The sequence below is a fragment of the Procambarus clarkii genome, chromosome 58 (genome assembly GCF_040958095.1).
Source record: "Procambarus clarkii isolate CNS0578487 chromosome 58, FALCON_Pclarkii_2.0, whole genome shotgun sequence".
Taxonomy (NCBI): Eukaryota; Metazoa; Arthropoda; class Malacostraca; order Decapoda; family Cambaridae; genus Procambarus; species Procambarus clarkii.
The window spans coordinates 17,559,424-17,578,142 of NC_091207.1; the positions used below are offsets into that span (position 1 = coordinate 17,559,424).

An 18,719-nucleotide genomic window follows, 5' to 3' on the forward strand; every position below is an offset into this window, starting at 1 on the left:
ACTCCAGGCACCTCTTGTTCTTCTTCCCTAGTGTTGCTGGCCTTCTGTAGGTTTATCAGTTTTATTTACATTTTCAATTATTATTTTGTTATTTTATTTTCCTCTACGGGTTATCTTAGAGTCGTGGATCCCATTCTTTGTCGTCTCTCGCGTGGTCACTAACGAGGCGTGGTTACTAGCATCTTTGGGGCGTGTCGTAACGTCTTGTAAGGTAATCCATCTTGCTCTGTGTGTGGGTGCCTGGAGGCTGCAGTCAATGCTGGTGTTGACGACTATTTATAGCGGGATTTCAGGGTCTCTTAGGGACAAATCTTTAATTTTAGAGTTGTATAGAGTTCTGTATAGGATGTGGAGGTGTGTGTGTGTGTGTAGCTGGTCATGCCTTACACACTGTTGTGTATGGTGTTAGTTGCCTAGACTCAAGTACTCTGTTTTGGTCAGGGAGGTTTGGTTGTAGTTCAGGTTTGTTTTGGACTCTATGCAGTTTCTATACTCTGACCTTGTTTACATATTGGTAAGGTTTGTTGTGCTCCAGATCTGTGTTGATTTGGAGCAGCACCTCTCACACACACCTCTCACACACCCGTCACACACCCGTCACACACCTCTCACACACCCCCCCTGGCCCTCATGTTCCACCTACCTCATTCTGCTTGCACAGTTGCATGCCAGTGTTGCCGGCGTGGCAGGAATGCGGACCTTAACAGCCGCGCCAAGCCGTTATCGCCAGCAATTCAAGAATCATCTGAGTAATTAACTCTTATCTAATCTAACTGTTGCGATTATGTTGTATTCTGGCCAGTGAAGCGCTTTGTATATCTTCCCTGGGGCTCTGTGTTGGTACAATCTATGGGGCGCTGTGTTGGTACAATCTATGGGGCGCTCTGTTGGTACAATCTTTGGGGCGCTGTGTTGGTACAATCTTTGGGGTGCTGTGTAGGTACAATCTTTGGGGCGCTGTGTTGGTACAATCTTTGGGGCGCTGTGTTGGTACAATCTTTGGGGCGCTGTGTTGGTACAATCTTTGGGGCGCTGTGTTGGTACAATCTTTGGGGCGCTGTGTTGGTACAATCTATGGGGCGCTGTGTTGGTACAATCTATGGGGCGCTCTGTTGGTACAATCTTTGGGGCGCTGTGTTGGCACAATCTTTGGGGCGCTGTCTTGGAACAATCTATGGGGCGCTGTGTTGGTACAATCTATGGGGCGCTGTGTTGGTACAATCTATGGGGCGCTCTGTTGGTACAATCTTTGGGGCGCTGTGTTGGCACAATCTTTGGGGCGCTGTGTTGGTACAATCTTTGGGGCGCTGTGTTGGTACAATCTTTGGGGCGCTGTGTTGGTACAATCTTTGGGGCGCTGTGTTGGTACAATCTTTGGGGCGCTGTGTTGGTACAATCTTTGGGGCGCTGTCTTGGAACAATCTATGGGGCGCTGTGTTGGTACAATCTATGGGGCGCTCTGTTGGGTACAATCTATGGGGCGCTCTGTTTGGTACAATCTATGGGGCGCTCTGTTTGGTACAATCTATGGGGCGCTCTGTTTGGTACAATCTATGGGGCGCTTCGGTGTGTCCTTTAATTACTTTTGAGAAAGCACTAACATGATTCTTAAGATGTAAAGACGTTTGCAAATAATTATGGTTAGTCCTCGCATGATCTTTAGTTTTCTTTAAACACTTAGGGTAAGCTAACCAAGAACACTGTACCTGTTGCTCACCATCCTGTTGCTGGCCACACCCTTTAATGCTTAACCTGGCTGAGTGGCGCGGACAGCTTCAAATAGGCCGCTCAGTAGGTTTATTATCATACCGTGTTTCTTAACTAACTTATCCTTTCTACGGTGTTGATAATGGTCTCCTTTTTTTAGGTTATCGAGGTCCAGTTGGGCCAGTGACACAACAACGGTTGTCTGGCTCCCGGGTGCCACTGTATTGCTAGGTGAACAGAGGCATCAGGTGTTCTGGTAGTACAGTCGGGTTCGTTCTCGACGCACAATCAAGAATTCTGGGTTCGAAATTCCGGGCGGGACGGAAATGGTTGGGCACATTTCCTTTCACCTAATGTGTCTGTTCACCTAGCAGTGCGTAGGTACTCAGGGGTTAGTCAGCTTGTTGGGGGGTTGGCATCCTGGGCGGGGTCAGTAATTTGGCCTTGGGGGGAAGACTTATATACCTTGGTATATAAGTCTACCGTGTATGAATACACTCTGGCTTCTTGTCCCTCTCTACATAATGAATTATTATTATAAATTACTGTATATAATTGTATTTTACGATTTTGAGAAGGGGAGACTGAAACAATGAGAAGATTAAGTAAATGAAACAATGATAAGGTTCAGTCAGAGCAGGATACAGACGGTATCCGTGTGTAGGGATATGTATTTATACATATCCCTACATAGGGAATACATATCATGAGGATATGTATTCCTCCAGCACCTCACCCTCATGCTGCGTGTCTCTCCGTTTTCTATCACCCTTTATGGCTCACTGGGGTAGCTCTAGGAATTATATTGCATATATTACAGGGGGGAAAACGACGTTATATAAGCTGTTTCCAAGTGATTCATTTAACATAAACATCTACCCAATGATTGTTGGAATTATTATAATCCAGTTTTCATCCTAGCAGTTAATTAATCCCATTTTATCCAGATTTAGGCTTGGATTTGTGTTGGGCTTAAAGCCTATCAATTTCACGAGGCTACCAACATAGATTACTGACCAACCAGCAAGTATAATTTTGCCAAAAACATAGTCCAGAATTAGAATATACTTTCAGTGTATATACGCCGAAAAGATTGGTACATCTCTCTGTTTATATACACCAAGATTTAATTGATGTTAAAGTTCATGCATGAAGGTACTGAGGACTTTATGGGGCAATAGAAGCCCAGGGAGATGGCAGGAAGGTAGAACACCACTCCATTACCCCAGAGCCAATTGCCCAATTATACACTAACTACACGCTTCTCCTAATGGTTGTCTGGCCTTATAATGACTCGACGAGGCACGCCACGGCATGTCTCAGCCTAGCATATACGTACACTTAAACCTGTCTGGGGAGATAATTGGCTCCTCCAAAGGTGTTAATTATGTTAATCATGAGAATGATAATCATTCTTTAAATTATTAGATTAATTACAATTTAATATGTGCACTTCTTTGAACGGTATTTAACATATCGCTCAAACCTCGACAATTTTGAATATGTTAAACAGGGATTTTTCAATGTTTTGTTCGTTTTGAATGTTTCATGTATTGTCAAACAACACAAGAGTGGAATGAGTTGTTTCTCGCAGGAATGCACGTGGGTAAATATAGAGCTTCGTAAACTTACAAAAACCCCGTTTTATAAAATAACGAAGTTAACGAAGAGAGGACCGGATATACAGTCATACCAACATGTGCCAAATATAACTAATGGGCACAGACTACTTACTTCACCTCCGTATTACCATTGTCCCTCGTACTCCATGGATAGTTATCGTACTCCACTGCCCAGGAGGCATAATATACAAGACCAACGCCAATTCGCCACCGAATTAACGTCATCAAAGTTGAATTAAAGTTGATTCTAAGTTGAGCCAAAGCCACTCTTGGATATTGTGCCCACCGGTTGGAAGTTATCTTACTCCAGGCAGGAGCTACTGTACCCTAGGGATACCTGTCGTCGTACTCCAATGGACATTATCGTATGAATATTCATGTCCCGGAAAGTGGTAGATCCGGAACCAACAGACGAAGGTCACGTGTAGGGGTCAGGTGTGTGTCCAGGCTGTGGACAAGCATCCTTAACCAGGGCACTTACACTCTTGTATAGGTAGTGCAACTTACCTTGCAACACGACCAGTGTTGCAAGATAGGGTGACCTTGTTAACGATGAAACCCTACGCCGTGTGCTACCACACCCTCTCTCAACCATACAATTATTTTTCTCCTCTCACCCTTTCTTTTATCACCCAGTGGACACAATATCCAAGAGCGGCGACGGTTCGATGCCAAATCGACGTCATCAACGTTGAATTGGTGTTGTTGACGTTGATTTAGCGTCGAACCGACGCCTCTCTTGGATATTGTGTCCACTGGGCAGTCTGTCTCCTCCTACCCGTCACATTCTCAGCTTCTCTCTTCACACTCTCTGGACATAATGACAAAATGGGGGAAGTAGGGGGTAGACATGTAAGGGTGAGAGAGAGAAAGCGAGCGAGCAAGGGGTAGAGACGTGATGGCAGCGTTTGATTGGTCAATTTAGTGAATGGGGCGCCGGGCGTGTTTGAGTAAGTGTTGCTGCGGCGGGAAATTAACACTGTGGCTAACCCTAACAACAGCAACCACCACCACAACCACCACCACAACCACCACAACCACCACCACCACCACAACCACAACCACCACCACCACCGCCACAACCACCATCACCACCACAAGCAGGAAGAGGTAGTTGAAGAGGAAACAAAGCAGGACAAACAAAAACAAATACATTTTCTAGATCTCTTGTAACCCTGAACGAGACTAAAATATCTTTTATCCGTTATATTTTCATCATATTTTTTACCATCTTATCTGACCATGTCCCGGGCGGACGCTCGCAGGTATCTGATGATCTGCATCTGGGGGTCGTGCATGGTGTTCAGTCTGCTGCCGCTCTTCGACGTGGGGGAGCTGTACCTGCAGTACCCAGGCACCTGGTGCTTCGCCAACATTCACCTGTGTCCGGACTCCACGCCCCTCCGTCACCGCCTCTACACCATCGCCCTCGGGGTCATCAACATCACCAACCTCCTCATCATTGTCTCCTGCAACGTCGTCGTCGTTGGTAAGGGTATATATATATTATACTCCTGCAGGAGGTCCGGTCAAGTGGTTGGGCACCATTCCTTCCCTCCGTCCCATCCCAAATCCTTATCATGACCCCTTCCAAGTGCTATATAGTCGTAATGGTTTGGCGCTTTCCCCCTAATAATTCCCTTCCTCCTGCCGGAGGTGTGTATATATATATATATATATATATATATATATATATATATATATATATATATATACACAGAGATATATCACCCTGTGGTGGACAGTAAATATACTCTTGTTTACACGTAAATATTTGTAAAATTTAAGATAATTAACAGGAAGAAACGCTAAGCCAGTATGACTATATAGATACATTTTTGTAACCTAGTTTTAATATATTTTTTTTTTAGGATAAAGATTTGTATTACTGGCTCGCAAACTGAAAATAATGACACACACACTCCAAGTAGATTTGTTCCACCTTAAAATATATTTGTTCACTTGAAAATATATTTGTTTACCTGGAATATATTTGTTCACCTGAAAATAAATTCACTTGAAAAATGATATTTAAGCACCTGAAGTTGTATGAGGGTAAATATAATGGACGTGCATATTGTAAGGGAGAGAGGTGGTGAGTTGTGGTGTACTGACGTGTAGTGTACTGACCTGAGGTGTACTGACCTGAGGTGTATATACTGACCTGTGCAGGAACACTGCTGAGGATGAGGCTGTCTCGCCAGCTGCCGGCCAGACTGTGTCAGCCCCACCGCTCCAGGAAGCACAGTGATCACGAGCTGCAGATGGTGGTGCTGTTGGTGGTGATCACCTGCGTCTTCGTTACGTCGTGGGCGCCCCTGGACGTGAGTCCCTGTCTTCTCTAGTGTCTCCCTTGGACGTGAGTCCCTGTCTTCTCTAGTGTCTCCCTTGGACGCGAGTCCCTGTCTTCTCTAGTGTCTCCCTTGGACGTGAGTCCCTGTCTTCTCTAGTGTGTCCCTTGGACGTGAGTCCCTGTCTTTGCTAGTGTGTCCCTTGGACGTGAGTGAAAGGCTGCGTAGTGTATCAGATTGGACTTGATTTCAATACAAGCTTTGGGTAGTAACTATTTTGTTTGCACAAGTGTTCTTAGAGTCCCCCACTTACCCTCCACTCTAACTATCGAAATCCGTTGCTTGATTTGCCACAAAAGAACAAAATCCAACGTAACATACTAACGAGGAGGGTACGAACCCAAACACCCCACCTAACTAATGCTACCAATGTACAGGAAACAGCCCTGGCTTATCTAGTATTGATGAAAGGTCCGACATTGCCTATATTTCCAAGTCTTTGTTTTTCTCAACGGAGTCTTATTCACCGCACTCTGGGCCTCTTACCCTCTAGTGCTGAATATTATCCTGTATGACCATCCTACCAGCTGTGGAGGCCTCACCTCACCTACTACTACTACTACTACTACTACTACCACCATTGCAGATTATCATCGTGTCCAACCAGCTGTGGAAGCCCCACCTGAATACAAAAGATCACATCCACGAGCTGATCGCCGTTCGCTTGGCTTCCATCAACCAGATCGTTGACCCTTGGGTGTACATCATCTGTCGAGTGGTGAGTGTGAGACTCTATACATGTGCTCTTCCCATTCTTGTAACCTTGCATTTGTCTGAGATAAAGTCCAATAGCCATTATTTATATCTCGACTGGAGTTTCTGGTGTATTTTTCAGTGTGTCATAGTTCCTATTGTTCGAATTTATATTTTTAGTTTCATATCGTCAGAAAGTATTCATATGAAGGAGCCGAATTCTTCTCTCAGATCGTTGACGTATATTAGGAACATATATCTACTCGTTCTTCGCTCTGTTATACACGTTATTTCATTTTGTTCTGTGTTTCCGGTCTTGTGGGTTTTATATCTTGAGTTTTCCGACATTTTCCATAACATTTTCTTAAGGACTTTTGTGAGCTGATTATTTTATGATTGTATTGCTCGCTAGCCAGACGTAACTCTGTATTGCCTCTCTATCAGCACTACATGTTGATAGACTATAATATTGGTTGTTATCGATCTTCACATCAGTGTGTGCAAAGACTGTGTGTCTGACCTTGCTTCCTCTTTCCCTGGCTTCCTCCTTGACATGTGTTAAGGAGGGAATATGTTTTTAGGGAAGTCTGTCAGCTTCGCTCTCCATGTCTTTCCTCACCACCTTCCTTCCTCCCAAGTTTATTATTCCCTAGTCAGTTAGACCATGAATGATGTCTTCCATTGCTAGCAACTTCTCATACATTTGTATTCTTGTCTTTGTCATGTGGTGAGGTTCTCTGGTGTGTTTTACAATTTGGCCACACCACTTTTATTTCATTTAAATGAGTCTAATGATGAAGTCATTGTACTACATTAATAAAAAGACATAGTTGTTGCCTTTTAATTAATGAATTGAAAAGTTTGCTTTCTTTTGAGAAGCAATAACATTCCTAACCTTTACACGAGTTTATTCCTGTGTGTTCCCTGATCTTTTCTTTTAAATAATGCATTAGTGGTCATTCCAGGTATTTTAGTCTCCACTATTGCTATTACATCAATCCTGTCCTTAGGTTCATCTGCTTTACTTGACAGTCCATCAGCATTGGTGTACTGGATGTTTAGACTTTATTCCGTTTTAGCCCGCTCCCATTCTGGTGGTTTGGGGCATTGGTTGGGTTACAGTGAAGAAGAAGGATGAGGGGATATGAAAAAAGAAGAGGAGTAATGAGGGAGTGAAGAAGGGGGAATAACAACAAATATAGCTTCCAGTGCCTCCCCATTGCATGTATTTAGAGCATATATTTCAAGTCAATACATTTAAATGTTTCTCTTCATGTGTTGAGAACACTGGGCCTCCCTGACTCACCCTCTCTCTCTCTCGCAGGTCTTCAGGTCACGCGTGTGGAAGTGCTGTCGTCTGGCCCTAGTGGGCCGCGGGTGGTCCAAGAGGTTTGGGGAGAGGAACTCTGCATCCTTCAACTTCGCCTCCTTCCTCCAGGCCCGTAAGCTCTCCCGCAACCATAGTCCCCCCAGGGATGACCAGCCATCACTCAGGAAAGGTAAGTCTCCCCCTCTCTTTCTACACACGATTTTCTGTGTATATTTTGTAGTATATGTGATGTAACTTGAATCACTGAAACAGTCCCCTGCTGATGCTGATTGGTCAATAATACGCTATGTATTGGGACAGCTCTCTTGATCTTATCATGAAGAGTTCACGGAAGTGTATATGTTGGCTGACATTTTAACTGAAGTCTCATGTCTGTTGCAGAAAATAAACTAATTTACTCTACATTCTTTACTCTTTATCCATTACTCTCTCTCTACTCTCTCTCTCTACTCTCTTTCTCTACTCTCTTTCTCTACTATCTCTCTCTACTCTCTCTCTCTACTCTCTCTCTCTCTCTCTCTCTCTCTCTCTCTCTCTCTCTCTCTCTCTCTCTCTCTCTCTCTCTCTCTCTCTCTCTCTCTCTCTCTCTCTCTCTCTCTCAACAATATATAAATCCCCGCCGCATGAGGTCATCATTAACTCACGTTCCTGCAGGGAGTGGTGAGCAGGTGGAGGAAGAAGGTACCTCCAGACTCCACCCCACCAAGACCACCAGAGTCCCATCCCTCCAGCGGTCCTACTACAGCGACTCTGGCACCGGGTCCTTCTCAGGAGTGGAGGTCCCCCTCATCGAGAGCCCCGGGAGACACTCCTTGAGCCCTGACATCCCCCTGCACGGACGGAAGGCCACCACGCTGCAACATTCCCTGGCCAAGAGTCTCTCCGTGGTCATCCCTATCCCACTCTTCACCAGCGAGCAGTATAGGGTGGCGGGTGGCGGCGGCAGGGAGGCCCCGGGGACCTCGCGGGACACCAATCATGGCTACGACATCCTGGAGAACGGAGACACTAAGGGAGTCCTGCAGGTTATCTCACGGCCGGTGCATCGCGTTGCGTCCTCCCCAACCACGCAGGATCACGCTGCGTCACCATTCCTAGCCATCCAAGGTAAGGCATTCTGACAATATGACTTATTTTAACAATTACTAATTGCGACGGCGTTGGAACCAATTGTATTGGCGTTTGCCCTTTCCATTGGAGACTTTCGGCGCCGTGGAGAGTGGGGGAGGGGGGCTTTGCTGCATGGGTAACAGCTTTCCTCCCGTATCAATCTACCCTAGCTTTGCGCCCTGGAGAGGCCACTCCAGAATGACAACCAGAGCGCAACTCCGTAGTCTCCTGACACTGATGAATGCCTATATATATATATATACATCTTTATTAAAAAGGCAGTGTAATATATAGTGAGTATTATGGTGAGAGGCAAGACAGTACCACACCACACGCTCTCCCACAAGCACAATATTTACAGTGTTGCACAGACGAGACAACACCAGCGAGAGCTGTGTCCCCGTTGCTCCCATGTGTACTGCAACATAAGAGAGGGAACGTGTGTAAATATGTTTTCAATTCAGAGATGAGTTTAATGTTTATATTTACATGTAAATAATGTACTATACTATTCCCTACCAGCATTCTTCTCAGCTACACCTTAACTCTGCCTCTCCTCTGTGTTTACTGATAAAAAGGAACAAATACAGAAACAAAAACACTCTGAGAAGGGGTTTGTATTTTCTTCCTATAGGCAGATTTCACCACCAGTCAGAGACTATCAGCACTTGTGGTGTGCTGTCTTCACCTGACGTATTAGTCTGCTGGAAGGGAACTATTAGGGGAAATTTCTCTGCGACTGCTGGAGAGAGTCGGAGGTGACGGCTGATCAGATCTCTCTCTCTCTCCTGCAGGTAACGACGTGGGAAACGGCGTGCTGAGGAGCAACTCGTGGAGCTGCAGGAGTGAACAGCCTGCTTGGCCGCAGTACCGGACGCAGAGTACGCAGACTCTCTCGCTTCACCACTACCTGACGGACGACTTCATGCAGGAACCCTCGTCAGTCCCCAAGATGCAGGGCCTCTCCGTCAGCGGCAACCTACAGTCTGCCTCAGATATTCCTCCCTCACAGACATCAGTCAAGGACTGCACCTTACCAGACTCCATTACCTACCCTTCCCTTCCCCCTCCCCCATACACCAAGGCAAGGGACGCAAGGGTCTAAGTGCTCTCTCCATTTTGAGAACGCTCACAAATGGACTCTGACTCTAGTGCATCTTAAGGGACGTAGATTGCCTCGAGACCCTCAGAGTTCTCTGGTGTTCTCGGAGGAACTGATAACTATGATTATCTCTTTCCTGCCCACAAGAATTATTGAAATCCCAGGAATACAAGGAATGGAAGTCAAGGATTAAGTACTTGAGTATTCTAAGGATGCATTTATCAAGTTTATCACAAACTATACCTTAAGATTAAATATTGATAATGCGTGAAATTATATAATATATTAAATATATATTTAATATATTATATAATATATTAATTGTAAAGGCACGTAATAATTATGTAATTATCATTGTAAAGGCACGTTACTGCCAATCTAATGGAAGTCGAAGTTTGGTTTAGTGTACAATGATGATTGTGTCGTGGTCAGCGCGGGGAACAATTGATGTATAATAATACAGTATGCCGTATTTTTCCCAGTATTTTCTGTGCAATGTAACAAATAAGGTTTAGAATCTATAAATATATTGGAGTATAGTTAGAATCTCTTGGTGTGACCACAGCATATATAGCTTGGGGTGAGTGGTAGCCTCATGCAGGGCGCGGGTGTGTTGAGGTTGTGGGCTCTGGGGCGTCCACGCTGGCTCCCATCTGTCTGCCAACCTTACAGAGTACAACTACTTTATCCAACCACAAACTACGAACCCTAGTAATCTATCGAGGCTGCTCCACAGACAACGTTAATATTACGTTTTTTTTTTTTTTTTTGTTAATAGGTCGTATTTTTAGCGGTTTCGTAGATTCCGTAAGAAAATATGATGTCAGGCGAGAGGACGGGTAGTAGAAAGAACTATCGAGGTTCTTCGGTGTCCCAGGCTCCGCCTCCGGTGTCCCAAGCTCCGCCTCCGATGTCCCAAGCTCCTCCTCCGGTGCCACAAGCTCCGCCTCCGGTGCCACAAGCTCCGCCTCCGATGTCCCAAGCTCATCCTCCGGTGCCACAAGCTCCGCCTCCGGTGTCCCAAGCTCCTCCTCCGGTGCCACAAGCTCCGCCTCCGGTGCCACAAGCTCCGCCTCCGATGTCCCAAGCTCATCCTCCGGTGCCACAAGCTCCGCCTCCGGTGTCCCAAGCTCCTCCTCCGGTGCCACAAGCTCCGCCTCCGGTGCCACAAGCTCCGCCTCCGATGTCCCAAGCTCCGCCTCCGATGTCCCAGGCTCCGCCTCCGGTGTCCCAAGCTCCGCCTCCGATGTCCCAAGCTCCTCCTCCGGTGCCACAAGCTCCGCCTCCGGTGCCACAAGCTCCGCCTCCGATGTCCCAAGCTCCGCCTCCGATGTCCCAAGCTCCTCCTCCGGTGTCCCAAGCTCCGCCTCCGATGTCCCAAGCTCCTCCTCCGGTGTCCCAAGCTCCGCCTCCGGTGCCACAGGCTCCTCCGGTGTCCCAAGCTCCTCCTCCGGTGCCACAAGCTCTGCCTCCGGTGTCCCAACCTCCGCCTCCGGTGTCCCAAGCTCCTCCTTCGGTGCCACAAGCTCCGCCTCCGGTGTCCCCAAGCTCCTCCTCCGGTGCCACAAGCTCCGCCTCCGGTGTCCCAACCTCCGCCTCCGGTGTCCCAAGCTCCATCTCCGGTATTTGGACACCTGGAAGCCAAATTAGCGCATTGACGAGGCGCCTGGCAGTATGGTGACGCCTGGCAGTATGTCTATATACACCCATTATACACAGCTTTATGTACGTATTGGTATGAGCCTGGTGCCAAAGACCAGTGATAACATGGAGCCGGTGCCAGGCATGAGTGCCTGAGGGGGGGAGGGGGTTATGGTTAGGATGACAGGAGGGGGGAGGGGGTAGTTAAGGTTATGATGATGGGTAGTTAGGGCGTGGTGTAGTTGAGCACCGGGACACAACATGGGTACAAAGAGTACAGCGTGGGTTGTCTTCATCCAACAAGGTGTTGTTAGGTATGAAGCAATGTTTGTAACTCTGTATTCTAGTCATATACAGCGTATGTTTATTTTTGTAATGCTTCTCATTTTATTTTAAGTCAGTGATTACCAAATACCATAATGGCACTTTTACATGTGATTATAGTTAGTATTTTAAATGTTTTAATTATAATATCTGTGTGTTTAATGACGGCGGCTCTCATGTGTGTGTGTGTGTATGTGTCAGAGTTCACATTATATACAACAAAACAAAGTGGCTGAAAACTGTATAAAACCTCTGCTTTAGTTTGTTGACTAAACGTAAATTTCCTTGTAATGTTTACATCGGCGCATCAGGGATGTGGCTTGGTGTGATGTGGCCAAGTTACTGGGAACATTTTGTTCAGGTTCACAAAGCCATCTTAGCTACAGCTAAAAGCGATCAGTGTTAACGGTGCTATCAGCCACAGGCAGCGAGGGATAACAAGGAGTCCTGATTCAGCCAGATAACTCCCTGGCTTTTCATTAACCGTGTTCACCAACACACAAGACACTCATCTTTGCTGTGGGATGTCTATACCCATCACTGTTATGTTTATTGGGGGAAATTATGTTCTTATCCGTCTGGGTGGCTGGACACATTCAAGTCTGGTAGAGTCCTGCAAGTTCCTAGACTCGACACCTTCATGACAAGTGACTATGCCAGTGTCGAGTATGACAGCTGTGCTCTCATGAACGTCCCGTATTGTGGGAGCTTAGTACAGTACCTGGACACATGAAGGGCCACTTGTAATGTCCAACCTTGAGCTGGATTCCAAGGGGTTTGTTACCTTACGTTTCGTGTACTTACAAAACGGAATAAAATCAACTAAGTTCTTCAGTTTCCTTTTTTTGTTTTTGTATCAACGACACTACAAGTTCCTGTACAAGCTGCCTAATATGTCGAACCATCCAGAGGTATCTACCAACGCTGACGGCTTATAGAAGGTCTTCTGTGTATTCCCGAAGTTATCTCACTCTTCCAGTCCTTTTAACACATTTGTATAACCAATGAACAATGTTCATTTGGGGCTGACAACAGTGGATCCGCTATTGAGAAACAGCAACGACACCACGACTCTTCCTTGTCAGTCTCTAAATACCTCAGTCCTCCTCAATCTCAGCTCCTAACAAATAAATCATTCCACGTAGAGACGTGACTCTTACTTCCTTAATTGTTTTTTGTGTACTAAACAATCCCCACTTCACTGTGGCCACGAGCCTGCATGGGGAAAGCCCATACACAATCCAACACCTCAGATGGCCGTACTTGGCTCGCTTTTTCGAGGCTGAGTCTGGTTTGTCTAGTTGATAAAGGGGCCTTGCTGCATGGGTAACAGCTTCCCCCCCGTATCAACCTCCTACGGTTTGGAGTGGAGAGGCCACTCCAAACCGACAACCAGAGCGCAACACCATAGTCTCCTGAGACTGATGAATGCCTATTAAAGACCCTTCGACTTGTGAAGCGAACATTATTCTGAAATTTTCCTTAACTTGTCTATGAAATTTTGAAGCCCGATACTGTCTTTTCGGCCACAGTTTACGTTACAACAGAAGGTTTGAAAGCTACACATAGTAAAGCTAATTATTTTGGTATGACTCTTAAGATCCTGTTAACGCCTGTGAATTCACCACACAGTGAATGCTTAAGCTAAGTAGATCTCCCAGTGACGAGGCTCCTTGTCAACAAATGTTGTGAAATTGCAGTATTTAATGCATACATTAACATGCAATTAAGAGTATACGTAAAATTACAGGTTATAGGATAATACGTGTGTGCTAAAATATATTATCTCTGAGTTTTGCCATGAATGTTAACGTGAAATATATTGCCAAGTCTGGATGCTACTTTCTGACTCACAATAAAGACGTATTCAGGACATTGTATTTTACACCCTATATCTCTCTCTCTCTCCGCCTACGTGACCTCAGTAAATAAACATACAAATGTCAGAAAGAGATGAATGAAGATGAATAAACAAATAACAAGGAATAATAATGTAAGGAAAGGTGAGTATGGGGGAGGTGGATACTACAAGAGCAGCCCAGAGCCTCAGTCGCCAGGGTGAGGCGGCCAGCCACACGCCGGCCAGGGTGAGGAGGCTAGCCACACACCGGCCAGGGTGAGGAGGCCAGCCACACGCCGCCCAGGGTGAGGAGGCCAGCCACACGCCGCCCAGGGTGAGGAGGCCAGCCACACGCCGCCCAGGGTGAGGAGGCCAGCCACACGCCGCCCAGGGTGAGGAGGCCAGCCACACGCCGCCCAGGGTGAGGAGGCCAGCCACACGCCGCCCAGGGTGAGGAGGCCAGCCACACGCCGCCCAGGGTGAGGAGGCCAGCCACACGCCGCCCAGGGTGAGGAGGCCAGCCACACGCCGCCCAGGGTGAGGAGGCCAGCCACACGCCGCCCAGGGTGAGGAGGCCAGCCACACGCCGCCCAGGGTGAGGAGGCCAGCCACACGCCGGGCCTCACCCCTCCAACACAACTTCACTCCTGAAAACAACGGACAACCTGAGGCAGACCTGAGTGAAATTAAGGTGAGTTACATACATACATTCATGTACAGCCACTAGTACGCGTAGCGTTTCGGGCAAGTCCTTAATCCTATGGTCCCTGGAATACGATCCCCTGCCGCGAAGAATCGTTTTTTCATCCAAGTACACATTTTACTGTTGCGTTAAACAGAGGCTACAGTTAAGGAATTGCGCCCAGTAAATCCTCCCCGGCCAGGATACGAACCCATGACATAGCGCTCGCGGAACGCCAGGCGAGTGTCTTACCACTACACCACGGAGACTGCCAGATGTATTCCTCATCTGGCCAGAGTATTATTATTCCTCTGTGTCGTTGTATCTCTCTTTGTCTTTGCCTCTCTCTCTATCTCTGTTTTTGTTTCTCTCTCAGTGGCAGTTACTCACCAGCGTGTGGGATAGAAGTTAATGAGTCCATGTTCCAACCGCACCGCAGTCAAATCCATTTGTCATGCTGTCAAAGCTGTCATCACCGTGTCTGTGTGATTGCTAACTGGATGACGTTTTGCATTTGGTAAAAAATTACTTTTGAGCGCTTGTTTGTTCATCAGGGAGTTTGTTTGTTTGTCTGGGTGTGATCACATGTGTTCTTGTTTGTTTGTTTAGACTGTGGTCCAGGCCCAGGGTGGACCACAGGTGGTTCATTTGACCTGAATTCCCGGGAACAAAGTTGTTGTGTTAGTTGGTAGAGGAAGGTGTGCATTGTCTCGGTTTCAGGTCTCTTTCCCCCCCCTCCCTCCCTCTCTCTCTTTCTTTCTCTCTCTTTATATCTCCATCTCTCTTTCTCTCTCACACACACACAAAGAGGCAGCCATAAATCCGCCATAACAAATGGTGAGAGGGAGAGTTAGTGCACTCCTTCAAATGAAAGACTATGAACATTTTTAAATCCGCCAAGTAAATATTTCACGAGTGTGGTCTCAGGGAAGTATTAAGTGTATTTCCTTTTTAAGAAATGAGAGAGAGAGAGACAGAGAGAGAGAGAGAGAGAGAGAGAGAGAGAGAGAGAGAGAGAGAGAGAGAGAGAGAGAGAGAGAGAGAGAGAGAGAGAGAGAGAGAGAGAGAGAGAGAGAGAGAAAGAGAGAGAGAGACAGAGACAGACAGCCAGACAGAGACCAGGCTCACTACAGTTGCGTGCTGTCACCCTCAATAAAGCACTGTTTGATTATAATTATTCTCAGACTGGAGCTGCATTATCTCTAGTGAGCTTCATGTGATAATTAGCTTAATGAAGACACTTATATAATTGCATTCTGCTATTGTTGTATTGTTAAATTTATTGAGGTATAGTGAAGGTTGTGAACACGTTCTGGAGGTTGTATAGCAATGGTTGTCAACACACAATCCGACGATTCTGTTGCTAAAAATTGTGATGTGGTTGTGGTGACTGTGAGCGCGGGACTGAACTTGGCAGCAACTAACCAATTAGTCGCATATTATCATGCTTAGAAGCAGTGGTTAAATAGGCTATATATATAGTGGCCATACAATTTTCAACATTTCAAAAACAAATTTTTAAATCAAGGCCTCGTTATATCGAGATAAATTAATTTGAATGTTAAGGTATCTTAGTGTCTCTAGTGTGTGTCTGTTTGGGGGGGGGGGGGGGACGTCTGGAGGATAGGCTTCTACATTTTGCCCGGGTTTCCGATGTGATTTGGTTACGCCTCTAACCCACTCTTGTAGAGCCCGACCACAGCTGGCGTGGTGACTGCATTTCAATGAAGTCCATCCTGAGCAAACACATATCTAACCCAACTGATGCTTCCGTTCTCGACACCATTTCAGTGATATCTATTTCTATCCAAACTGACGAGCTCACACTATATCATCACCTTTTCAGGATAGCATGTGGTAGTAATGCAGACATAATAAGAGTGATACTCTGATTGGCTTGTTTTAAAACCTATGTTAAAACTCCTAGCAGGTGCTGTCAGTCCTAGCAAGTCTGAACTCTGAACATAACACCCGTCAACACACACAGCTCGCTCATGGAGTCTTTGTTTACACACACACACACACACACACACACACCTACACATACACACCTACACATACACACCTACACATACACACCTACACATACACACACACACACACACACACACACACACACACACACACACACACACACACACACACACACACACACACACACACACACACACACACACACACACACATACATTCCACCTCGATTTTTCATATGCGCGATAAGAGATCCTTAAAGACGTGTGGCTGACTGGTTGCCGGGTTCTCTGACTTTCTGGCTTTTTTGTCTGGCTGGATGGCTTGCTGGCTGCCTGCATGGCTTTCTGGCTGCCTGCATGGCTTTCTGGCTTCCTGATAGGCTTTTTGGATCGCTTTTTGATAGCCTTGTCGACTCTCTTGCAAGCTGGTTGCCTTTCTAGTGGGTTGGCTGACTTTCTACTTTAAAAATAATTTGTGTCTGGTGACAGGCAGTCAGGGTGATTCTTTGATTTTGATTTTTAGATGGCTGGCTGATTTATTTCTCACTATTAGTCTGGTTCATTGGTTCGTTTGTGGTTGGCCGGACGGGTTGGTGGCTGAGGTCCCACTTGTGTATCTGGTAGTTTGAAGGTGTTCTTCATCGACAATTTCCTTTTACTCTTCTGATTTGGCTTTTTATTTCGTTTTTCTAATATATTGAATTTTATGGAAAATGTTGGCATGTCTTCAGTGTGGTACAGAGCTTGTGGCATAGTTACTCACTTTACTCAAAATTTCACTCAAACTTACGCAATTACAAATTATAGAAAGGATTTCACGTGGTAACCCTAATGAACGTGATGCCAATCAGTCTCAAACACGTTGTGATTCGCCCGTCACATTGATATGAGTGGTTTGTGATATCCAGATATTTTACACACCGCCAGAAGTCAATTGAATTCATCACAAATATATATTTACATAATTTTTACCTCCACATAGCCTTTTCCAACCCAATTTACATATATATACCAATCTACTTACATATTTTGGAAGTGGTGGAAACGTCTTATGAGGTAGTTTATATATTTTTGTTAAGTCCCATCAAGTGCATCATATTTGGCTTGGTGTTGGGCCTAAGGCCTAACAATCACGGAAGACCACCACAGTAGCTTCTTGACCACTCAGAAAGTGTACTTACTCCAAGGCTAAAGTTATCTTTCTGTGTGTGTATAACACCAGACGCAGGGAACACTTTTAGGAATATATATTCCAGGCCCGATATCCTAGTATGACTATGACTGATGGAGTCCAATACCTCTCTGGTCAGCACAAGAGGGATCAGGGGGTACTCAGGGGCCAGCCGCCCCCTGATTGGTGGACGGCGAGCGAGAGGCGGGACTCGTCTGGCCAATCTGGTGACCCAGACCAGTGTTGCCAGATTGGGCTACAAATAGCGAATTGGGCTACTTTTGAGAGCCCCGCGCTCCCAAATTTTTAATTTCGCTACTTGCTACTTTTTGGGCTAATTTAAAAGCAAGATGTGCTAATTTGGGCTATTAATGTTAAGAATGTACGATTGCGAGTTACATGAAAGTAACTAAGCTATAAATGATTGTAATTAATAATAATTGTAAATATTAATTAATACTTAATAATATTATTAAAAAAAAGTTCCAATTTAATGCAGAGTTTTCTTCCAAGCACAGAAACTTGTAAATATAAATACAAGATAATAGATAGATCGATAAATAAATAGACAACTTTCAAATATTGCACCAAGTAATGGAGAGAGGAAAAAAACTAGACAGTATACATTACATTTTAAATTAATAATGGATGAATGGTAATAAATTGGTGTATGTTTGTATGTATACCAGACAAAGTCCATTTAATGGCAGAATTTAGCCATTTTGTGTAAAAACTTTTATATCTCATATTATTAATTATAACAGTAATCGAAAAAAGTCATAGTTTGTATATACAAGAGATGAAACAGAGAGCCATGAGCTAGAGCGATGTGCTGAGTCCATAAGGAGGCCGAGCTTCCAGAAATACCTTCCTGTGATTGGCTGTTGCGGGGAATACCAACACTCTTTTATGAATAAAATTTATACTAAGAAATAGGTCCTTGTGAACAACAACAAGGTTGTTGTGAAAAAGAACAACAATTTCTGGTTTGCACCTGACAGAAATCTCCATCTAACTGAATAATTTACTCGAATAAGAGGGCAGAGCAGTGTATCATTATTTGTGTCAAGGCAACCCCCCAATAATAACGTCTCAAATTAGGTAGCCAGCAAAGTGTTTCTGTAACACCTGTTACATCCTGCAGTATTTAATTATCACTATATTAATACTTTT

At 45.4% G+C, this 18,719-nt stretch overlaps 2 protein-coding genes across 4 annotated transcripts in view; both read left to right on the top strand.

Annotated features, from left to right (window-relative positions):
• LOC123767932 (prostaglandin E2 receptor EP4 subtype) overlaps positions 1 to 9,918 on the top strand; it is a 58,368-nt gene extending 48,450 nt beyond the window's left edge. For all 3 annotated transcript variants that reach the window (XM_045758105.2, XM_045758108.2, XM_045758109.2), the window contains exons 5-10: positions 4,595 to 4,818; positions 5,502 to 5,653; positions 6,267 to 6,398; positions 7,698 to 7,872; positions 8,358 to 8,810; positions 9,608 to 9,918. In XM_045758105.2, coding sequence (XP_045614061.1) covers positions 4,595 to 4,818; positions 5,502 to 5,653; positions 6,267 to 6,398; positions 7,698 to 7,872; positions 8,358 to 8,810; positions 9,608 to 9,918 — 1,447 coding nt within the window. The remainder of the gene's footprint in view (positions 1 to 4,594; positions 4,819 to 5,501; positions 5,654 to 6,266; positions 6,399 to 7,697; positions 7,873 to 8,357; positions 8,811 to 9,607) is intronic.
• Positions 9,919 to 10,732: 814 nt separating this feature from the next.
• Positions 10,733 to 11,596, top strand: LOC123767991 (uncharacterized). The gene has a single exon (XM_045758245.1). The coding sequence runs from the start codon at positions 10,733 to 10,735 to the stop codon at positions 11,594 to 11,596; it is 864 nt and encodes a 287-aa protein (XP_045614201.1).
• Positions 11,597 to 18,719: the final 7,123 nt, after the last annotated feature.